This window comes from Triturus cristatus, chromosome 5_2 (genome assembly GCF_964204655.1).
Source record: "Triturus cristatus chromosome 5_2, aTriCri1.1, whole genome shotgun sequence".
NCBI lineage: Eukaryota > Metazoa > Chordata > Amphibia > Caudata > Salamandridae > Triturus > Triturus cristatus.
Genome location: NC_140588.1, coordinates 744,723,421 through 744,746,432, shown reverse-complemented (window position 1 = coordinate 744,746,432; position 23,012 = coordinate 744,723,421). Strand labels below are relative to the sequence as shown.

General features: G+C 47.6%; 1 protein-coding gene across 1 annotated transcript in view; it reads right to left on the bottom strand.

Annotated features, from left to right (window-relative positions):
• The window catches only part of LOC146829214 (transcription initiation factor TFIID subunit 9-like), a 145,996-nt gene that overhangs the window by 55,005 nt on the left and 67,979 nt on the right, over positions 1 to 23,012 (bottom strand). Inside the window, exons 3-4 of the mRNA XM_085607851.1 lie at positions 1,518 to 1,654; positions 1,304 to 1,438 (exon numbers count right to left, since the gene is read on the bottom strand). Coding sequence (XP_085463977.1) covers positions 1,304 to 1,438; positions 1,518 to 1,654 — 272 coding nt within the window. The remainder of the gene's footprint in view (positions 1 to 1,303; positions 1,439 to 1,517; positions 1,655 to 23,012) is intronic.

Genomic DNA, 23,012 nt, shown 5'->3' with positions numbered 1-23,012 from the left:
ATATTATAGTGCAATAAAGTTTAGCTTTTAACATGCCTTACACTATGAGGAAATTGAAATGTATGAGACTGAATGAATGATGTGGAACTGAAAGAACAGTGAAAACTAAATCAACTAAAAATAGCACGGCTCAAGGCAAAGCTGCTCAAGTCCCTGTTAAGCTAAAACGTCAGCCACATTTGAGGATGAAGGAAGAAACCTCCCGAAACCGATGCAAACTCTGGTGCCTCCCAAATGCAATGATAGCACCCCCATTAGGTCCTGTGACAGCCCCGTGCCAAGAAGAATCACCTTTCAGATTGAGCAAAAGAAGTCTGTGCAAATGGGTCTAATTGCTCGCAGTGAGTAGAAAAGACTGTCTCTGTGGGACCAACTGGCATGTTGCCAGTCGGGAACCAAGTCATATCTCAGTGGTTGCACTGACAGTATCTTAATCAAACTCCAAACTGTGACCCCGTATAACGTCTGATATGAAAGTACACCGTATGACCTAGGTATTGTAAAATGTTCAAAACACGCTACCTTCAATGTGAAGGAAGCCCTTTCATATACGAACCAAAGAAGTAGTAGTCAATTGTTCAGGAATTTATAGAAAATGATGTCAAAACATCCTTCTTGAACGCAGTTATGCTGAAAAATGTATCCTTTATTAAGTCTTAAAGTCATCAATGTTTATTTTACACGCCCTCCACATGGTCTTTGCTGTTTTGTGAATGTTCATTATAAATCCAATTGCATATTATCTTTGTTTTCACCACTCCTCTACGCATTTTGGACTCTCTCTGATCCTTCATCAGGGAGAACACTACCAATATTTTCAAAAGTAATGCTACTTTTTAGATGTTATGAGAAAGGCAAGAAATTGAAGAAGACGCAAGACTGCGTTCAAAATGTATGCTGTCAAAAATTTCAGTATCATGGCCCGTGTAACTGTGCTTAAGGAGATGTGTGTCCACTAATGCATATTTGATGGAAACATAAGCCAACTAAAATATGTTGGCATAATTACTCAATGATTTCCTGAACAAAGAGTTTCATAACTCTAATGGCTTTTTAATCAATTGATTCATGCATGAAAGGACTTCTTTCATGTGGACTGTTGCCAAGAGGGCCAATTTGGTGCCTTAACTTTCAACTACACAAAATAAAATAAAAAGCTGTGCAAAAGTGCTGTAGCTTCACAGAATTACAGAATTGAAGCCTCCAGGTGAGAGAAGAAGAACACATATGTGAGGAAAGATTTTACAAGTTTACCTGAGAAAACAAAGGCAAATCAAAAAATATGTTTCTTTAAAACCCATACCTTTTTTTGCAAAGATTTCAGTCTGTAGTTAGGTGCAGTCAAACAGTATCTGTCAGGTGGCAATCTAGGTCCAGCATATGGCTTGATCAACGGCAAAGGCATTTGATTTTTTTGTCGTGCTATGTCTAATAAAAACTGAAAAAAGGAGAAGCTTAATTTTAATAGGTTTCTGGCAAGTGGCCAGAGTACTGATAAATATACCGGCATCGCTTACATCTCTTGGAGGAGGAGAGGTGAAAGACTGGTCAGTTCTGCACTGGATTGCCAATCTCACATCATCCGCATCAACGCTTGATTTTTTAGCATGGCTTGAGTAAATCTTAGCATCCTCCAATATAGTAGTGACATATCCTTTGGAAGGAAGGAAACAGCAGTTAACAGTAACAGAACATCGAATTTTAGAGATTTGCAATCTAGATCAGCCTAAATCTATGCATTTGCCAGTACTAGAACATCAGCGCACACTGAAATACTCACATTGGTCCTGGAGAATAACTCAATGATTTGACTAAATGATGTTGCCTAGATCGGTATTATTAATGTAATTAGAGGTAGGATTGCTATACTGCTAGAATTGAATGCTGTTTCACAAAGGCATAAACATAAAGAAAGAGGTTGGAAAAGTAAACGGCTCAAAAAAACAAACGTCCGTTTTTGCAGTTTCTACTTAGAAATGTACGTTTTTGCTTAACGGCTTAAACTTTTTATTCACTTTTTTTTTTAAACTAAAAGGTGTAAATCAGTAAGAAATCACATTACTTTGTATGGCAAAACAAGAACAGATAACCACTTTATATCTAGGAGTTGGAGAGGTTCTGCATCTTAACACAGCTATTCAAAGATTAAGGTGCCCCTAGTCTGTGAAAATCCCTGACTCACAGTAAAATAGCTTGCTCAGGCTCAAACCCTGTATGACCTTTAAGATAACTTACCAGAAAGCCACTTGGAATGGTCCATAGAACCTTCAAAAGGCGAGTAACTTTCAGTACAACACAATTCACAACATCCAATTAGATAAACAATGTTAACTTCCACAAAAAAGAAAGAATCAAAATGCTATGGGAGACTAGTTTTGACAAATAGCACAACTGCCCCATGGCAACCAGACAAAGTCTATTGAAGGGGAATGGAAGCACACTGGCACTGAAAATCTTTTCTAGAATTCTTAGCAGAGGGAAATTCTAGAGAGGAGCAGAGTGGGGATGGGTCAGACCAAAGAATGGTAGAGATCGATTCTGGTAAACAGAAATTACTTCAGACTGAGTTGTGAGAGTGTAATAACCTTAGAGCAGCTCAGCGGTTTCTCTCAAGTTTGCAATTAAGAATTATTGTTTGTACTTGGGAGCCGACAGTAAGAAATGTCTGCAATTCGTCAAGTGTAAATGAGATAAATGGATATTTCACCTTTTCATTAATATTTTGGCTTACTCTATGCAGACGACATCCAAATTTTTCAAGGATTAACAACATTGAATCTACCATAGCCAGTTTCCACAACAGCGTGCTAGGCATTAAGAATGGATGTCCAATAATTTTCTTTAGACTAACTGCAAAAAAATCGAAATCCTACACCCATCTATCGTGTCTCCCTTCTGGTAGCATGACTTTTGGTCCCATGAATGGGAGAAACCCAGCACCTATCAAATATGTGAATAATATCTGGCAATCAAACTGGACGCCAACCCAAACATGACTCAATAAATTAGCGAAGTAACACACTGCTGCTTCTTTTACCTCTGTAGTCTCAAAAAGGTTTTACATTTCTTTACCTTATTTCAGAAGATCACTATTATAAACGCTTTCATCTCATTCACTCATTAATGCTTGATCACTGGAATGCTATATACCACAGCTTTTCCACTGAATCTGCTCACAGAATGCAACCCTTCCAGAACATAACCACCAGGATGCTTCTGTGTTTCTCACATTTAAGGCCTGCTACCACAGCCCTCTCGTCCTTGTACTGGTTTCGTAAATCCGAACCTATTAACTTCAAAGACTCGATCTGATGCACGAGGCTGTGTAAGGTAATTTTCCCTCTCCTGTGTCAGAAAAGGTGCCAGTGGCACTGTGATCAGCAGACATTGTGCTTTTCCAGTTTTTAAGCGATATGGTCTAAGACAAAAGGTCCTGGTCACTGTTCTGTGTAATAAAGAAAAAAATACTTAACTTCTATAACCCCTACTCTGGTAAAAACTATCTAGCCGCCAATTCCTTACCTTACAATATTCCCCAGACATCAGAGTAGATCTGGACATTTTCAAGCAGTACCCCTGTGTGATTGTAGGGGTCATCATTCAGAGCTGCGCCACAAGTGAAGTGCGTGTGCATATATAGGCGCCACCCCAGCACGCTGACAGCAATTTCTTTTCGTGACTCAACGTCAGAAGTGCAGGGCTACAAGAAACACTGACAGACTGGTATGCTTGGCCAAGGCCCTTACAAGGGTGACCCCGACACTTCAATTGATTCACAGAGGAGAGATGGTCACTAAGGAATCAACGCCTAAATTCAGTCTCTACCAGATACGTTTTTACCAAAGTAAGTAACTTGTTCATCTGATAGAGCAAACAGATTAGATCTAAAAGTCCTGCAGGACTAAACGGGCAAAGTGCCTGCAACGATGGACCTGACCATCCAGCCAACCGTGCTTGGTGAACGTGTGCAAGGACACAAAAGTTGTTGCCTGGAATATGTCCAGGAGAGGGACTCTGTGAGCTAACGCAGTGGTCACAGTCTTGGCTCTGGTGTGAGCATGCAAGCCCGCCGGGGAGTGCTTCTTGTCCCATGCGTAGCAGATTTTTATACAGTACTATCCATCGTGAGATGGTCGGTTTCTGCAAGGCCTTCCCGTTCTTAGCCCCAACATACCCTACAAAGAGTTTATCGCCACCCGGAACTCTTTTGTTTGGTCTAGGTAGACCGACAACATTCTTTTTGTGTCCTGACGATAGAGAGCATCTGCTTCTTCATAGGGGTGAGGCGGAACAATGAAGGTATCCAGGGTGATATTCGGGCCCACATAAAAGGGTGCCACTGCCTTAAAAGGAAAGAGGCATGTGTTAAAAGAAACATCTTGTCTCGGTAAAAGGCTGTGTAAGAAGGGTGCACAGAGTGCCTGAAGTTGGCTGACCCTCCTGGCCAATGTTATGGGCACAAGGAAAACTATTTTGATGGTTAGCAAACAGAGAAGGCAGTTATGCAGTAGCTCGAAAGGAGCACTCATCAGAAAAGTTAAAGTCCCATTGGGGCATGATGAATAAACTACGAGGAAACAAGTTACAACGGGTAACTTGAATAAAGAAGGTTGGTCCGGCAACTGCAAAAATGCCAAAATGGCTGATAAATAGCTCTTAATGGTGCCCAGAGCAGAGCCCTTCAAAATAGAACCAACAGTAAAACCTGAGAAAGGGATGCAGAGAGAGAGTTGATGTTCTTGGATGCACACTATTCCACAAATTTGTCCCAGCGACAGGCATAAACCATCTTGGTGGAGGGGCGCCCGGCTGCCAGAATACCACAGCAGACTTCGGTGGAAGGTCAAAGGGTGTCAACTGTCACCACTCAATATCTGCGTATGAAGATGCAGGTGCATAGGTTCGGGTGCAGGGCCCTTGCCTGTTGCTGCAACAGAAGATTAACTCATGCTCAATAGCTCAGGATACCAGACTCTCCATGCCCGATCCGGCGCCACGAGAATGACTTGAGCCTGGTTGTACTTAATCTTCTTGAGAACTCTGGGCAGGAGTGGTATCAGCGGAAGGCGTACAGGAGACCGGAGCTCCACTTGAGATGAAAAGAGCAGCCTTGGAAACGCTTTTGCACAGAACTGCTGACATTGCACGTTCTCTGCAGTGAAAAACTTATCTAACCCATCTTTAAAGAGATCTTGCACCACCTCCAGATGTAGATGCCATTATTGATCCTCAAGGTATCAGCGGCTGAGTTTGTTCGTCTTGGTGTTCAGAGAGCCTGCCAGGTGTTAAAACCCCAGGGAAATGCCCTGACATTCAACCCAGGTCCAGAGAAGCAGGGCCTCTTGACAAAAAGGTCCACAACCCCACCCAAGAAAGACAGGCTTTCAATGCCAATCGCATCACAACGAAGCTCCAGAAGTTCATATGGAGTCTGCATCAACTGGAGATCAGAATCCTCTGATCTCCACCTCCCACAGATAGCAGCCTCAGCCCAGGAGTGACTGATGTGGGACTACCATCAACTCTGGATGAGAAAGGGAGAGGGGCCTGCTGCTGACCCAATCGAGGTTCATCAGCTACCACAGCAGGTCTTTTGCAGTTCCCTCTGAGTTCTGCACCATGTCGGAGAGACTCCCCTGATGCCATGTCCATTGAATGAATGAATGAAATAGAATTTCTAAAGCGTGACTATCACCTGGGGGTATCTAGGCGCTGAGCGGAACGGACAGCATAAGGGCTCTGGAAAATGCCACGATTATTTATTGAAGAGCCCAGTTTTCAGGTTGTTCCTCAATTCCAGTAGGTTTGTTTTAGATTTTAGTTCAATTGGAAGTGAGTTCCACAGCCTTGATATACATAGAATGAATCCTCTTCCTGCCCAGTTGGTTTTCTTAAATCTAGGGATTACAAGATTTCCACTGGTGGAAGAGCGCAGGGAGTGAGCTAGGGTGTAGAGATGAAAACGCTGTATCAGGTACTCAGGGCCAGTGCTCTGAAGGCAATGCAGAGTGCTTTAAACTGAATCCGTTTATGTATAGGGAGCCAGTGTGATTGGATCAGTGCTTGAGATGTGGATTTAGGTTTTGGAATGCCTAGCAATACCCGTTCTGCGGCGTTCTGCAGTGTTTGTAGCTTATGTAAAAATGGTTTTCAAATATTGATGAAAAGTGCATTGCAGTAGTCTACTTTAGATGAAATGAAAGTAATAACTACCGTCTTCTGCAGACTTGGTGGAATGAAAGGTAGCACTTTCCTTAGAGTTTTTAGAAAAAAGAAACATGCTGAAGTGATATAATGTATTTGTCCTTCAAATGACAGTTTAGTGTCAATGATAACTGCAAGGTTTTTTACTCCTACACTGGGGATAGGTAGGTTCCCCAATTCCTGGGTCCACCGGCTGACTGACCAAAAAGAAGGATTATTGCCAAACAGCAGGACCTCAGTTTTCGAGGAGTTTAGTTTTAGGCAGTTACTGCTCATCCACTTCCCAGTGGAAGACATACAGTCATGAAACTGGGCTGCTGTTGCTTCGGGGTTGTCAGTGACAGACAACAATCTGCTTGTCATCGGCGTAAGACACCAAAGAAAAACCAAATGATCTTATCACAACCCGCAGTGGGGTAACAAAGATTAAATAGAGTGGGGCTCAGAGACGAGCCCTGAGGGACCCCACAAGGCAGAGAGAAGGCTGGTGAGGTAAATTCACCAAGAGAGACTGTCTGGATATGATCAGCTAAGAAGGAGGTGATGAACTGCAGTGCATTATCCTTGATCCCAGTTGATTCCAGACGATAGATTAGGACAGCGTGATTAGCCATAACAAATGCGGCTGAAAGATCTAAAAGGATCAAAGCCGCATTTCCGCTGCCACCTATCGTCTGCCTAATTTCTTCTGTAGCTGTGACCAGTGCCAGCTTGGTAGTATGAGGACTAAGAAATCCGATCTGTGTAGAATCAAGACTCATTGTATTGTCTAAAAAAGTAGTTATTTATTGATTGACCATTTTTTCGACCAGTTTGGCGGGAAATGGCCTTCGTGTTATTGTGCGATAATTGTTAGGGTCAGCGGCATTCGGAGTGATTTTTCCAGTCTATGAGAAAACATCTGGCAACGAACAAGTTGTTAAGCAAGGTCGTGAGGTATGTGGTTATCATTTCTGGGGCTAGATGAATTATTCTGGCTGGACATGGGTCTTCCGGAGATCCCGATTTAATCTGCATCAGTATCCCTTGGGTCAGATCCACCGTCAGAGGTCCAAAATGGGATAAAGTGCTGGTGTTATAGGTGCTATAGGTGCTCTTCAGCGGTCTATCGTTTAGATCGACACTAGGAGAAGTGTCTAAAAGGAATCATAGACCTGTTTGACTTTGTCTTGGAAAAGAGATGCTAGTTTGCTGCAAAATTGTTGACCATCATTGGGGTTCTTAGGGTCTGGTAGCTTTGATAATTTATTAACTGTAGCAAATAGTTCCTTAGAGGAAATCATAGCTCCTTCAATATTTTCCACAAAGTAATTCTTCTTCTCCGTTAAAATCTTTCTTTTATAGGTCTGTAAGTGGACTCTGTATACCTCTGTCTTCTGGTTTGTGGCCGAGTCTCCATTTACGCTCTGATCTCCTACATTGCTGCTTTTGCTGTCTTAGATCCTCGCTGAACCAGGGTTCAGAGGCGTTAGTCTTACGGCTATTGAAGTTTTTTTCTGGAGCTAGCTGGGTTAGTGGTGCATCTAACCAATGATGGTAGTTACGAGCAGCATTTTCTAAGTCAGGGCAAACTAGTGGGTTTGATTCCATAAGAGATACCTTAAACTGACTGGCATCTATAGAGTTCCATAGGCGACGAGTGATATCCCTGGTATGTGGGGAGTGGTTATCTGCATTGAGTGGGCCATTTATCTCAAACATAATTGCCTTATGGTCCGACCATGCTAGAGGGAGAGAGGATACACAATGGAGCTGTGGATTATCTGAAAAGGTGCCATCAGGCAAGTGACCAGCTGTGTGCGAGAAGCCCTGGACAATGTGTGTTAGACCAGCACTGGCCATCTGATCTAGTAGATTCATGGTATCTGGATCAAGCATGTTGTCCATATAGAAATTGAAAATCGCCAAGGACAGTGAAATCCGTGGCGTCAACTTTAAGTTCTACCAGGCTGCCAATGAATTGTAAGAAGGCAGTTCTAGAACCTGGTGGTCGATAAATGAAAAGTCCGTTAAAGGAATAGTGACTGGTAAGTTCAATTTTAAAATGTAAGACTTTGCAAAGTAGCTCATTGGGAAGAGCATTAAAAATAGCTGAAGTGATCTCTAAATATTATTGCAAGGCCTCCGCCCTTTTTAATGGACGGTCGTGTCTTACAATTCTGAAGCCTAGAGGTAAGGCCAATAGTAGCTCTGGCTCAGAAGAAGGACCTGCCCAGGTTTCAGTAATAAAAGCCAGATCAATATTCTGATTTTCCATAAAGATTGCAAAGTATAGTGCATGTTTTATAAGTGATCTGGCATTGATGAGTGTGTAACTACATCTTGAAGACTGTCTAGGGAGTACATCTAGTAATTTTGTAGCCGTAGGAGACATACAATGGATGTTAGTGAGGGAAAAATCACAAAGGTTTGGAGGTTGCTGGGGAAGTGGTGGACTGGCCCGAAGTCTGGCTAGTAGCTTAACGTGGTCTGTGGGAACTGCGCCCTCATCCACAAAAAAAGGCTGAGAGGCCTATTGGCCTTGGTGGCTGGGAGGAAAGGAACGCGGTTGGAAGCTCCTCTTGTAGCCACGAAAAGGGCAAAAGTCGGACTGGGGTTGGTGAGGGGGTCATGGATAATCCTATGGACCTATGTGGCTCTCCTATCCTTGAAGTGCCCCAGTGCTGAGTCCGCCTTTTCACCAAAACGTGAGAGTCAATGGGCATGGTCAAGAGCAATGCATAAACAGTTGATGGACAGAATGCAGAACAATGTCATACATTCACCCCAGTACAGAGATCTAGGCCTAAATCCATCGTTTTTTTGCTCACCATGCCATTCCAGTTTGAACCCAGCCATGTGCAAATCAGTCTTGACCCTGTGCCTCATGGGAACAGTCCAGACCGAACTGCAAAGCCAGGTCCTCCCTGGACTGGAAACAAGCATTCAGGATAGCTTGATTCCAGTGGCATGGAGAGCACGGGACCCACGTCTGGGCATACCCGTCCCACTCGGGGTGACAAATTCAAAACAAGCATTGGCATAGCCAATAGGTCTCGCTTTTGGTACCTTATAAGTAAGCATCTAAAAGTATTGGGAATGTTTAGGCTGATGTGTCAAGAAATCTGTGACTCACATATAAATGTGTGTGTCGAGCAAATTGTGTCCATGGATCACGTTGAATAGGGCAAGTGAAGATTAATCCTTCATGTCTAGGGTACAGTCGCCAGTGTGTCCAGTTGTGGAGATGCCAAAGTAGGCGCCACAGATGGTGGGTGTGACCGCAAATAAGTGCACACAGTAGGACAACCGCGGTGTGAGGCGTTCAAGAGAAAATATATAGAAATTGGAGTGTGTGCACAAACCAGGGCGTACTGGGCCTCGCGCCACGGGATGAAACTATGGTCATTTGAGGCAGTAACTATGTACATGGATATGAGAGATAAGGGAGCACGTCAACCATCTGGGCCCATAACGGTAGTATTCAAGAGCTCTATGGGGGGGATAAACCATAAACAATACATTGTGAAGTAGGTGGTATCTCAGAGCTGGATGCTACATACCGTGTCTATCGTATCAAATGTTTGCGTGGAACTCCAAAGTATGCAGGTCTCCTAGTGGGAATAGACAGTGTCCACGATCGGGCGAAATCACGTGTGTGATGGCGCATCCATGGACTCCTTGATAAGGGCCCAAAGATGTGTGTCTGGCATGGAGAGGGGGGGGGGGGGGGGGGGGGGGGGTTGGAAGACATAATGAGCAAAATCCCACCAAGATTCATGGGACAGAGTCTGGTAAAAGCTGGTGCGAAGGTTAGGAACAAAGTGGACAATAGCGATCTCTATTCAAGGATGCTTCAAAAAGGTGTTTGTGGGCGCAGAGGTCAAGAAAAACCCTGTGTCACCCCGACGGAAAAAAGGAATTAAGGCTGGCGAGTGCAAGGGTCGTGGGTAGCCCAAAGAATGGTCCTCGGTGTGTCAGGCACATATCAAGGGTGAAAGCAAGGAGTCAATTGAAACAAACACGGGCCCACATGTGATTATCAGAGACTATGGGGGGTGGGTTGCCGTGTGGGAGTGTAATCAGAAAAATGCGTCAAATTACAACCCGCTGTCTCCACGTTGGATCTGAGACATGCGGGTATAGAAGAAATAGGAGACCAAGTTAAGGCCCGGTGCGCCTAAAGCAAGTAGTGGTCTGGGATACAAGTGCACAGAAATTGCACGAGACAACAGGGGGCTAGTTTGAGACCAACGGCAATGTGGACCGTCATGCTGGGGTGTATACCCGCTATGTCAATAATGAGTCTTACACGTGCAAGCGCAAAGGGAATGGGAGACCCGGCCACAGCCTCAGTACGGCTATAGGGTGCCGTGGTCTAGAAGTACGGTGAGAAACCACCGCACAGGGACATAAGAGGCTATTAAAGGCCCTACGGGGTGTGGGCTGCCGTGTAGGGGTATGAACTCAGACTGGGGACAGCAGGGAGGTAAACGAGGGAAGAGGGCATGCAGGACGCAGACTGCAAAAAATGTCCAAACGTGTAAGTCTCGGGTGATAGAGAAGAAAGCCCAGATTCAGTTCCCCAAGGCGGAAACTACCAGATAAGGTGTAGTGACCAATTGGAGAAGGGCAGAAAGGTAAAAAGGCAGAAGGGGGCAACGGTAGGAGGCCTGAAAACAATAAGTACAGACAGGCGTGAGTAGCGGAAATGCGTGAAGGTAGGCATGCACAAAAACGCAGGCAGAGGAAAGCGACTACTAAGAAAGAGTGTTGCATATAGGTGGGGAGGCATCCCGCTTACCTGGAGCCGTGAGTGACCTTAGCTCCTTCCTGGAACCGCCTTAGGGTAGAGTGGAATCCATGGTCAGTGAGGTGGGCCGGTGTATATATAGCGCATACAATCGCGCACTCACCGGAAAAAGTGAAAGAAGAGAGACTCTGGTGGCGTGTCATACCCGGGATGTTATCGCGGTCTGCTAGTAACCCTGCATGTAAGGAACGTCAGGAATGTGGCAGAAAACCTGGACAAGCGCGGTGTCCGTTGTTGTCATGGAAACCGGACCAGAGAAAAAGTCAGGGAAGAGAGACTGCCGGGAATGGCAATAAGTCTAATACCGCGGGTTCGTCCGCTGAAAATGTAAAGTGGCAACTGTGAGAAAGTGCCATCTTTCTTGCATGGTATGCCCCCACTCTTTGCTGAATTACTGAATGTACTTTGACAGTGTGCCCTGGGCTCCTACCAATCAGGTACCCGGGGCCTATGTTCCTTCCCTAAAACTGTGCTGAAACCTAAACCCAATTGGCATCTCTGGCCACATGTCAGCCCCTGGGAAACAGTATCAAACTTCTCAGCACATTAAACCCGCACTGATGCCAACCCCACCCCTCAGGTGGGGCAGGCGAGGTGAAGCACATCTCCGGGATCTCGCCATCTTGAAGATGGGAAGCCCTTCCTAATCAGGACTAGGCTACTGCCCCTCTCCCACGCCCTTTACCTACCTGTAACGCCCCTAAATGTAGTATTTAGGGGCACCCTGAACCTTCCTTCCTCAGATCCCGATCCAAAACCAGCAAGAAGATCAAGAAACAAGAAGACGTGCCGTGCAGCTGCTAAGAAATGGACGACACCAACTGACTTGGCCTCAGTCCTACCGGCCTGTCGACCCTCCAACCTGCTCCTTTTGAACCCCAGCATCTCCAGTGGTCAGCAACCTCAAAAACCCCAGAGGACCTGACTGCCTTGTGACTAACTACCTGGGACTCCCACGAGCAGTGGTACTGCTCAAAGCAAGTAACTGACCCCTGGCATCAGCCAGGAACCGCGAACCCTGCACACTCTGCAACCGCCAAGCCTGGCCTGTGCTGGAGTGAACTAAGACCACAAGGACGTCCCCCCGGCGACTGTGACCCCGAATCCAGCAACTAAGGACCCACCTCGATGCTCCTGACAATACCTGCAGCCTCAGAACCAGAGACCCCCCCCAACCACGACCAGCAGAGGGTAAGATTTCCAGACACCAAAAGGCACCCCTGCACCCGGCGCCCTGCGGCCCCCTGTGCCCAACTCCTGGGTGCCTACCTATCCTCCAACTACCAAACTTACCTCTCGAAGTGGTGGTCGCACCTGAAGAATCTTCATCCCAGAGTTTGCAGCCTTTGTTAGTTCTTGAGCTTCACCATTGCAATCCATTGAGCGCCCGACGGCTCAAAAGCACCTTGCACCCAGCCGCCCGAGTGCCCCTGGCAGTGCAACCTCTACTCTAACCTACTTCCCCATTTGCCCTGAGCAAGTGACCAGGAGCCCAGCTCCCGCAGCCCCGTGGCCTGCTAGCTAGCAGCCACCAACCAAGGGCACCCTGCCTCCCATAGGATAACATTGGGCCTAACTCACTCTGCACCCGGCTGCCCCTGTGCCGCTGAGGGTGTAACAACTGTACTTACCTGACCCTGGGAGACCTCCGAGTCTTTGCCCAGAACCTTAACTCTGCCAGTCGAGTACTTACCCAAAAGCCGATAACTGTCTTTTCTTCCATAGGGTAACATTGACTGGTTTCACTTGGAAATTCTTCTAAGTGTGGAGTTTCTAAACTTTAAAAAATTCACCTAGTCAACCGAGTAACGAAAATTAAAATATTCACCTGCTATCATGGGAAAGATTCCAGTGCTGGATCTTGGTGCCCTGCACTGACCCTGAAAAGTAATTACAACCATACTTACAGCTAACCCAATTTTCTTCCATAGGAAACTATTGACTATTTTTCTGCGAAATTTCTTCTGTCGATTTTTGCAACTTACAAAAATCGCGCCAACTGTGAAAACGTAGTTACTTACCTGTTTTAGACAGATGTCCCAGTGCTGAACCTAGGAGCTCAGCACTGGATTACAAAAGTAACGAGAACCTACTTTACCTGTAATTTGAATTTCCTTCCATACGATAACATTGCCTGGTTTTTGCTGAAAACTTTTCCAAGTGTCGATTTTGCAAACTTACAAATATTAGTTAAAAATCGCCTGTATGACAAAAACTCATTCTTTCAACTGTTTACAGGAGATGCACCAGTGCTGGATCCAGGATCCAACACAGAGTTAGAAAAAGTAACAATAACCCCACTTACCTGCTAAGTGAATTTCCTCCCATAGGATAACATTGGTGATTCTATGTGAAAAAGTTTCTAAGTGTCAACTTTTAAAATACAAAAATATTGATTAAAAAATCACAACTGTAACCAAAACGCTTTTACTCCATTGTTTACAGGAAATGTCCCAGGACTGAATCCAGGATCCAGTCCTGTGGTTAGAAAAGTAATACTTAAAGTAACTAATTGCATTTAACTAGAAATTCCCATTGAGCGCAATGTATTATTGGGTTTGAAATTGTGTTGCCTATTGCAACCACTGTAACTGTTACATTCAAAAGTCTATTTCCTATTGAAAAGTATTTATCTAAAGCATCTCATTCTGAGAAAGTATATTTTGATACCCATTGTTGGTTCTAAAATGAATATGCTACTTACCAGTATGCATCTGTTCTTGGCATGTAGGGCTGCTGACATTCATATCTGTGCATAGATCGCCGCCTAGTGTTGGGTCCGGATGTTTGCACGTTGTTGTCCTGGAAGAGTCTTCGAAGTATCCTGGGATAGGCGACTCCTCCCCTGGACTACAGTGCGCATGGGCATCCTCTCCATCCTCAGATTGTTTTTCGCCATTGTGGCAGTGATGGAGTAGATACAGAAAGTGATGACCATGCTTACAGTAAGTGTGAGAGCTGCAGCTGCTACAGGCTCCGGGGAGGAGGGAGGGCGATATGAATGTCAGCAGCCCTACATGCCAAGAACAGATGCATACTGGTAAGTAGCATATTCAGTTCGAGGCATGTGGGCTGCTGAATTCATATCTGTGCATAGAATACATAGCAGTACCTCCTATTAGCGGCGGCTACCAGTGCCAGCTGCAGCGGTCTGAAAAAGAGTTTTGAGAACAGCCTGTCCTACAGCTGCCTGCTGTTTTGATTGCACGACCGGGTGGCTGCTCTACATATATCATGCAAAGGGATGTTTCCCAGGAAAGCCATGGAGGCCCCTAACTTGCGTGTTGAGTGGGCTCGTGGGGGAATCGTTAATGTGCGTTTAGCCTTTTGATAGCAAATTTGAATACATTTAACGATCCATCTGGCTATACCTGCTTTGGAGATAGCGTTACCTTTGTGGTGTGGGGCAAAGGCAACGAAAAGTTGTTTAGTCTTCCTAAAGATCTTAGTCCTGTCGATATAGTACATGAAGGCTCTCTTCACATCTAGTGTATGGAGTGCTCTTTCTGCGACAGTTTGTGGGTTTTGAAAGAAAACAGGCAGTTCAATAGTTTGATTCATGTGGAACTGCGATATCACCTTGGGCATGAATTTGGGGTTGGTACGTAGTACGACCCTGTTGGCGTGAACCTGTATAAATGGCTCTTGAACGGTTAGTGCCTGGAGTTCACTAACTCTTCTTAAAGAAGTGATCGCTACTAGGAAAGCTACTTTCCAGGTAAGGAATTGAATCTCGCATGAGTGTAGAGGTTCAAAGGGTGGACCCATCAGGCGTGTGAGGACCAAGTTGAGGTTCCACATCGGAGCCGGTGGGTGGCTTGGAGGAATTACTCGTTTGAGTCCTTCCAAGAATGCTTTGATGGCAGGCACTCTGAATAAAGAGAGGTGCTGCCTGTTCTGGAGATAGGCTGATATTGCGGTCAAATGGACACGTATCGAGGTGTACGCCAGATTGCATTGGTATAGGTGTAAGAGGCAACAAATTATGTTTTGGATGGATGCGTCTAGCGGGTTAATGTCATTATTATTGCAATAGATGACGAATCTTTTCCATTTGGCTGCATAGCAAGCTCTGGTAGTGGGTCTTCTAGCTTCCTTAATGATGTCCATACAGTCAGGTGGCAGGTTTAGGTAGCCAAACTCTAGGACTTCAGGAGCCAGATTGCCAGGTTCAGCTGTTGCGGATCTGGGTGCTGAATCTCTCCATGGTTCTGCGTCAAATGCGCGGGTTTGATCCGCAGCCTTTGATGCGGCACCACGGAAAGTTCGAGAAAAGTGGTGTACCATGGCTGGCGTGCCCACGTTGGAGCAACCAGGACGAGTGTCAGTGAGTGTTGTCTGAGTTTGCGAGCCACCAGCGGTATCAACGGTGCTGGGGTAAAAGCGTACGCAAATCTGCCGGACCAGTTCATCCATATCGCATTGCCCTGCGACTGTGGATGTGGGAACCTGGCGGCAAAGCTTTGGCATTTTGCGTTTTCGCTTGTGGCGAATAGGTCTATTTCTGGATGACCCCATTGCTGGAAGTACGGTTGGAGTACTGATGGGTGTAACTCCCACCCGTGCATCTGGTGGCTGTGTCTGCTGAGCAGATCCGCCATCTGGTTGTCCTTGCCGGGGAGGTGTTCCGCCATGAGGAACATGTTCCTCTGAATGGCCCACTTCCACATGCTCTGAGCCAGATGAGACAACTGTGGAGAGTGTGTTCCTCCTTGCTTCTGTATGTAGTACATGGCGGTCATGTTGTCCGTCCGGATCAACACGACTTTGTTGCACAAGTGTACTTTGAATGCTTTCATAGCCAGGAAGATTGCCATCAGTTCTAGAAGGTTGATGTGCATCTTCTTTTGTTGTGTTGTCCATAGTCCCTGCACTGTGTAGTTGAGTACATGAGCTCCCCATCCCTGGAGAGACGCGTCCGCTGTCAGTATTATCTGTGGAACAGGCTCTTGGAACGGTCGGCCCTTGCAAAGGTTTTGTGGATTCCACCAATGCAGAGAGTTGTATGCCCGACCGCTCACCAACACTAGGTCTTTTAGTTGTCCGTGAGCCTGGTTCCATTGACGTGCTAAGCACTCCTGAAGCGGGCGCATATGTAGTCTCGCGTGTGGGACTATGAAAATGCAGGAGGCCATCATGCCTATCAACTGCATGAACACTCGCGCGGGAAGGGAGTGTTGTGGTTTGAACTTGGAAATCAGCATTTGCATGCTGTTGATTCTCACTAAATTTGGCTGAGCTGTGGCCGCCAGAGTGTCTATGGTCGCACCTAGGTACTGTTGTACGTGTGCGGGTTGGAGATGTGATTTTGGGTAATTTAGTGAGAACCCCAGACTGTGAAGGAGGTGAATGGTGCGGGACATGTGGCTGGCACATTGCTGGGCTGACTTTGCTTGAACAAGCCAGTCGTCCAGGTAAGGGTAGACGTGTATGTGCTGCCTCCGTAGATGTGCCGCCACAGTAGCTAGGCACTTTGTGAAAACTCTGGGTGCTGTTGTGACGCCGAAGGGAAGAACCTTGAATTGGTAGTGCTGCCCTTGAATAGTGAACCTGAGATATTTCCTGTGTGATGGGTGAATGGGTATGTGGAAATACACATCTTTGAGGTCTAGTGTGGCCAGGAAGTCTTCCCTGTTTGAGCAGTGGGAGGACTTGTTGCAGGGTGAGCATGTGGAAATACTCCGAAAGAATATAGCGGTTGAGGGGTCTCAGGTCTAGTATAGGTCTGAGTGACCCGTCCTTTTTTGGTATTAAAAAGTACAGGGAGTACACCCCTGTACCTTGCTCGTGGACGGGTACGACCTCTATTGCGCCTTTTTGCATCATGCTTAGCACTTCCTGCTGTAATAGCGCTAAGTGCTCTGAGGACATAGGACGGTGTTTTGGGGGTATTGTGGGTGGAGTAGAGGTTAATTCTAGGCAGTAACCGTGTTTGATAATATCTTTGACTCACCTGTCCGTGGTGATGGAGTTCCACGTGTCCAGGAACTTTGGCAACCTTCCCGCGACAGGTGTTGTGTGGTCGGGAGGAAGGGAGAGGGCGTCACTGTTTGTTCTTGGGAGAGGATCTGGTATTGCCGTATCCGCGTCCTCTGCCCTTTGTGCTTGAACCACGATATCCACCCCTGGTGTTTTTATCGTAGGTACTTTGGGTGTTGCCCTTGTTGTAGGTTTGCTGTGACCCCTGACCTCTACCTGCTCCTTTATTACCGGGGCGACGAAAGGAGCCACTCCGAAAGGTCTGCGTTTGGAGAGCCCCCATGGACTTTGCAGTGTCTGTGTCCTTTTTTATTTTTTCTAGTGTGGTGTCAACCTCTGGCCCGAATAAGTAGTCTGGGTTGACCGGCTGGTTGAGGATGTTATTTTGCACTTCAGGTTTGAATCCGGAGATTCATAACCAGGCGTGTCGTCGTAACATGACGCTAGTGTTTATGGCTCTGGCAGCTGTATCTGCGGCATCCAGTGCACACTTAATGGATGCGTTTGTGAGGAGTTGTCCCTCTCTGATGAGGATCTCTGCTCCCTCTTTGTATTGGTCAGGGAGATGTTGTAGTAATGTTTCTAGTGTGTCATAATGCGCTCGGTCGTAGCGAGCCAGGAGCGCTTGAGTATTGGCAATACGCCATATGTTAGCTGCGTGGGCCGCAACCCGTTTGCCGGAGGTCTCTAACACCTTGGACTCTTTGTCCGGGGGAGGGGCATCCCCAGTCGTCTGCGAGTGCGCCCGTTTACGAGCATTCGCGACTACTATGGAATCTAGAGGCAACTGTCCTCTAATATAGGTAGGATCCCCAGGCGCTGACCTATATTTTTTGTCGATTCTGGGGTTTATTACTCTGGCCCTGGTGGGTTCTTTGAAAATGTCCTTTACTGGTTTGAGGACACCTTTCAACATGGGTAGAGTTTTAACATGTTTTTCTGAGGATGCGAAAGTGTCCATGAGAAAATCGTCCTCGATGGTGTCAGAGTGGAGTTGAACACCATGATTGGCCGCAGCACGTTCAATGAGGGCGTTGAATGCGGCAGTGTCCTCTGTGGGAGACGTTTTTGCTCCATAGAGTTGCGGGTCCTGTGTATCCATAGGTGCACCCGAGTCTACAGGGTCATCCCAAGCTTGGTCAGGGTCCTGTTGGCCTTGAGGGTCCATCTCTCCGGGGTAGGGGACGTGGTCACCCATGTAGTCCTCCAAAACGTCTGTATCGGAGTGTGTCGGAGAGAAGGACTGTGGATTTTGGTAAGAGGCATGGAGAGGCTCGTAAAGAAGTGGTTCCGAATCCACTGGCAGCTTTTTCTTTAGTGGGATCCGGTAGGAGTCCAAAGCTGGCTCAGAAGTTATCTTCCTCTTGTGAAGCATCATTCTGCCTGTTGCGGCATCGATGATGTGTGAAGGCGACGTCTCCGTAGGAGTGTGTTCTGCAGGTGTGATCCTGGTGTGGGTGACACGTGTTCTGATTTCGAACAGTTTTGGCGCCGTGGATGGTGGCAGGCCAAAAGTGATGTTGGCCGGTGCCAGAGAAGCTTTTTGAGCCTTTTTCGGCTCGGAGCTTGATGTGTCCTGGAGGGCCGCCTTATCTTTGATGCGTTGCAAGGATGCTGAAACTTGCCGCACCTGGAACACCGACGGTTCTTTGGCGCCGACCGGTTCCGTTGAGGCAGGCGTGGACTTCTTCGGTGCCACGGGGTCATCGAGTCGAGGAGAGGTAGTAGCTGTCGATGGCATCGATGATTGTGCCTTTGGTGCTGTTTTGGAAGTGGTGTGAGATCCAGCAGCCATTTTGACCTTTGTGGTCGGAGCCGATTGTTTCGGTGCCGGGAGCCGAGGCGGCTTGGCGGTACCGATGGTCTTTTTCCGTGCGTCGGCGCGGACGTCGGCTGCTGCAAGCTCGGCACCGAAGTCCCGTTTGGTGCGGTCGGTGCCGACGGGTTTGGCTGGGGTCGAAGGCATGGTGGGCTTCGATCCGACCAGTGTGACTTTCAGTTTCTGCTGAACCGAGACGGCTTTCGGTTTCGATGAAGGGAAACCAGCCGTTTTGGGTAGTATAGGCTGCCGCTGAATGTCCGAGGCCGGGCCAGAGGGCGGGGCCGAATGGATGCGGGATAGGTCTTGGGTAAGGCCCGAAGGCGATCCCTCGACCGGAGCCACAGACTGACGCACTGGGATATCCAAAGTCTGTTCGGGTAGGCCTGGCTCATCACCGGAGCTACTCTCTTCGGCCCCTAAGGCCTCATTGTAGTCTCCTACCTCGGTGTCGGCTTCGTCTCTGTGGAAGAGTTGTTCTTCGACGTCTTCCGATCCGGAGTCGTGTTCGGAAGCGGGGCTGGAGGGTAGGTTCTCCACGTCTTGCACATCTTCGTCCTCGGCGTCGAAGATGTCAGTTGGGGCCGGTGCCGCTTGCTGCACTTCGAGCCTCGCTGCTCGACGATTCCGGAGAGTCTTCTTGGATCGGAATCGGGCACAGGCCATACATGTGGACTCGTCGTGATCCGGTGAAAGGCATTTGTTGCACACCGGGTGGACGTCGACATGGGGATATTTCGCATTGCATACAGGGCACCGCTTGAAGGGCGTCCTCGATTCCATCGTCGATGTCGGGTCGATGGTCGGGTATGATGCGAAAAAGTTGGTTTCTGGAAGTTAGTAAACTAACAAATAACTATCGATACCGATCGGGAACAGTACCGATGCGAACTAAAGGCCTTTTGGCCTGTAAAAAGTTTTTCCTAACTTGAGTCAAGATAAGCACATCCGAACCCAATGGCGGAAAAAAACAATCTGAGGATGGAGAGGATGCCCATGCGCACTGTAGTCCAGGGGAGGAGTCACCTATCCCAGGATACTTCGAAGACTCTTCCAGGACAACAACGTGCAAACATCTGGACCCAACACTAGGCGGCGATCTATGCACAGATATGAATTCAGCAGCCCACATGCCTCGAACTAAAACGATATATTTTTATACAAAAACCATGGGCCTTTCAGTTCTTGAGTGTGTGAGACCATTTGCTGACCGAGCGTGTACAACAAATGCTTTACACTGTCCTCCGATACTGCTTTACTGCTCGACCAAGCTACCACTTTAGAGAGTAAGGTTATATCTAACTTTAGCCTCTGTCAAACCTCTAGGGACGGTAGACTCTGTGCACACTGTACCTATTTGGGAACAGTATATACAGAGCCACTTTCTTACAGCAACTAAAGTAGAAATGAACATGATAAAAAAAATTAAAAAAAATGTAAGAAAGGAAAAAGAAAAAAAAATAGAAAAGACATGTCCCCCATGGGATGTGGGCAGACGTGAAAAACCAAAATGCGGCAATGGCCTGTGTAGTCCGGGAATCCCCATGGTGTGGGGTGCAAGCCCGGCAGGTTGCAGGGCATAATCGAAAATAGCAAATCAAATGCCATAAGTGCTGCAAAGTTACAACCGGAAGCGGTGTGCCAATATAACCCCACGTGGGATCTAAAGTAATGCACATATAGAACAAGTCTTGCCGCACGGCCGTGAAAGTGACGCGGCCGCAAAAGTGATCGCGATGCACTTAATGACCCGTGACGGAGGAAAGACAGATGGCGCCTGCACACGCGCGCGCGTAACCGTAAGCTTGAGGCCAGCAAAAGCCAGTGGTAGCACTATCAAATCCTACTTACTATAAATGTCTCGCAGAGCTACGCATGCGCTGGCTCAGGTGAGACCTAAACAACAGTTGATGGACAGAATGCAGAACAATGTTGTTGGACTTGGCCCTTTTTGGCAGGTTCACCCCTAAACTTTTTGCCTGCTCTGACATGATCTTGGTGGTTTTAGGCCTCTGGGCGCTTTAGCACTGTGGTCCAGTGTAAAGTGTGTGCGCTCTCTGTGTTACATGTGTAAGCTTGGCATGCCCTCCCATAGGAATGCATTGGGGATTCCCTGATCAGTGTATGTCAGTGGTAATTCCGGTTATGAGAGGAGCAGTGTGGTCAAGTCTGGTATGTATAAAATTGTGTGAAAAATTGCTGCGCAATGGTGTGACAAGATTTATTGTTGTTATTTTAGAAATGTCACTTTTAGAAGTTGGTATTTCTGTGTACTATGGGTTTGCTTGCCTGATGTGAATTGCATGTCTAGCTTGTGAGGGACAGGAGCGGAGGGGTGTGGGTGGCTCCAGGAGGGGCAGGATAAGTCAGCACTGTGCTGAATAGGACATCTGAGCTGAGAGTAGTGGGAGGGGTAATCCCCTGACACTGAATAGGACTGTGCCCAGCCTGTACAATGCTGGCTCTGCCCCCTGTGGTGTGTCTGATCACCTAGCCACCACCTGACAAGGGGAAGAGAAGCTTTCAAAACAAAGTGCTCCAAATTCCCCCAAAACCAGTTCTGACTGGTATCCCCAGGCCCTGTGCTGTGACACAAAGGGAAATGTTGACATAAATATAGGGGCTGTGACCCCATGAAAAATTCAGTGTTTGTGTGCTATTCCTGCTGGGGCATGCTGCTGCTGGAGCCCAGGTGGGGCTGCCATGAGGGCTTGCCTCTCTGGGCCCTGCAATGCCCGTTGATGCCTAAAGGACTTTTGGGACTCCTTTTTCTTATCATCCTCCAGGACCTTCAGGACTTTGTGCTTCTAGCGCCCTATGAGCACTTTATTTTGCCAGGAGAGAGGAGCTGGCGTTTGCAGCACTGCGCTGCAGGAGGAGAATGAGGGAATCCCCAGCGTAGGGACTCCCCCGCAGTGCGCCTTGTTAGGCGGGTGCCCACCCGCATTTTGCACACCGAGTGGGAGCCCACCCAGCTTATACTTTTATTTTAATGGCGGGAGCCCACCAAGCTCTATATTTTAAATGAGGAGGGAGTCTACCCCTCATTGTCCGCTTTATATTTTATTAATTGAGCGGGTGCCCACCCCACGTTCTGTTTCCCAAAATCACCACCGCGGCCCAAGACGCTTTTGACATTTTCTCCGAGCCACTGGCCCGACCCGGAAGCCAGGCGGCCTTGCCGGACTGTGGGCGGGCCAGCGACATGACCCCGGAGCCTCGCAGGCTCCATTTCCGCCTTACCCCGTAGCTGAAGAGAGGGGGAAGGCAAATAGGAAGGCGACCAGGCAGAGAGAGCAGACCACACTTTCCCAGCAAGAGAGGAGAGCAGAGTGCCGGTCCTGGATCATCAGCGGGGCTCCTGTACGCTGAGAGAGAGCCCTGCATGCTGCAGGAGAGTCCGGTGAGCGAGGCAGCCTTTGTTGAAGTCAGGAGTCCCCGTGCACAGATTGTGGTGCCTTGTAGGCACACCGTCAGATCCCTTTTCCCGAGCGGCCCCCGCCTGATAGGGGGCTGCTCAAACGATGGGGCTAATTTGATTGTGGGCCAGAGAGCACCGTGGTGCCGGGCCTCCTCGCCGAGATGGTTACAGTTGCCCCGCTTGACAGTGGGCAACTGGAACAATGGGGGCAAGTGTATTTAAAAGGCCCCAGTGACGCCCAGAGGGCATAGTTGTGCCAGGGCCAATTTGTTTGAGCCACAGCTGCGCCGCACCAGGGCGGTCAGCTGCACCGTTTTGCATATTGGATTCAGGAGTCTCTGAAGTGGGCAGTAGAGGGCACCTTGCGTGCCCAGGCCCACGTTCATCTTCACAGCTGCCCAGTAAATAGTGGGCAGCTGCAATGTTTAGGCCACAGTTCTTTGGGGGCAGGTTTTGAGGAGTTAGGAGTAAGAGGCACTCCTTTGCCCCATACTTTCCCAGCTGCACGGCAAGTAGCGTCACCTGCCATGTTTAGGTACGCGCAATGGCGCACATGGATTCAGCTGCATAGGCAGCAGCCCTGACATTCTGGACACAGGGCATTTGAGCCCCTTAGAGAAGTCCAGTTGGCCAGTGAGTTATGAGATATTAGGAAATGTGATGCTTTACAATGATTCATGCCTCTAAATGCGTTTGGGGATGAGGTTACTTGCATACTGTGATTATGCCAGTGAGATTATTTCCTACTGTGAGTTTTACCCCTAATGTGAGTTATGCTTAGAAGGTTAGGGTCAAAT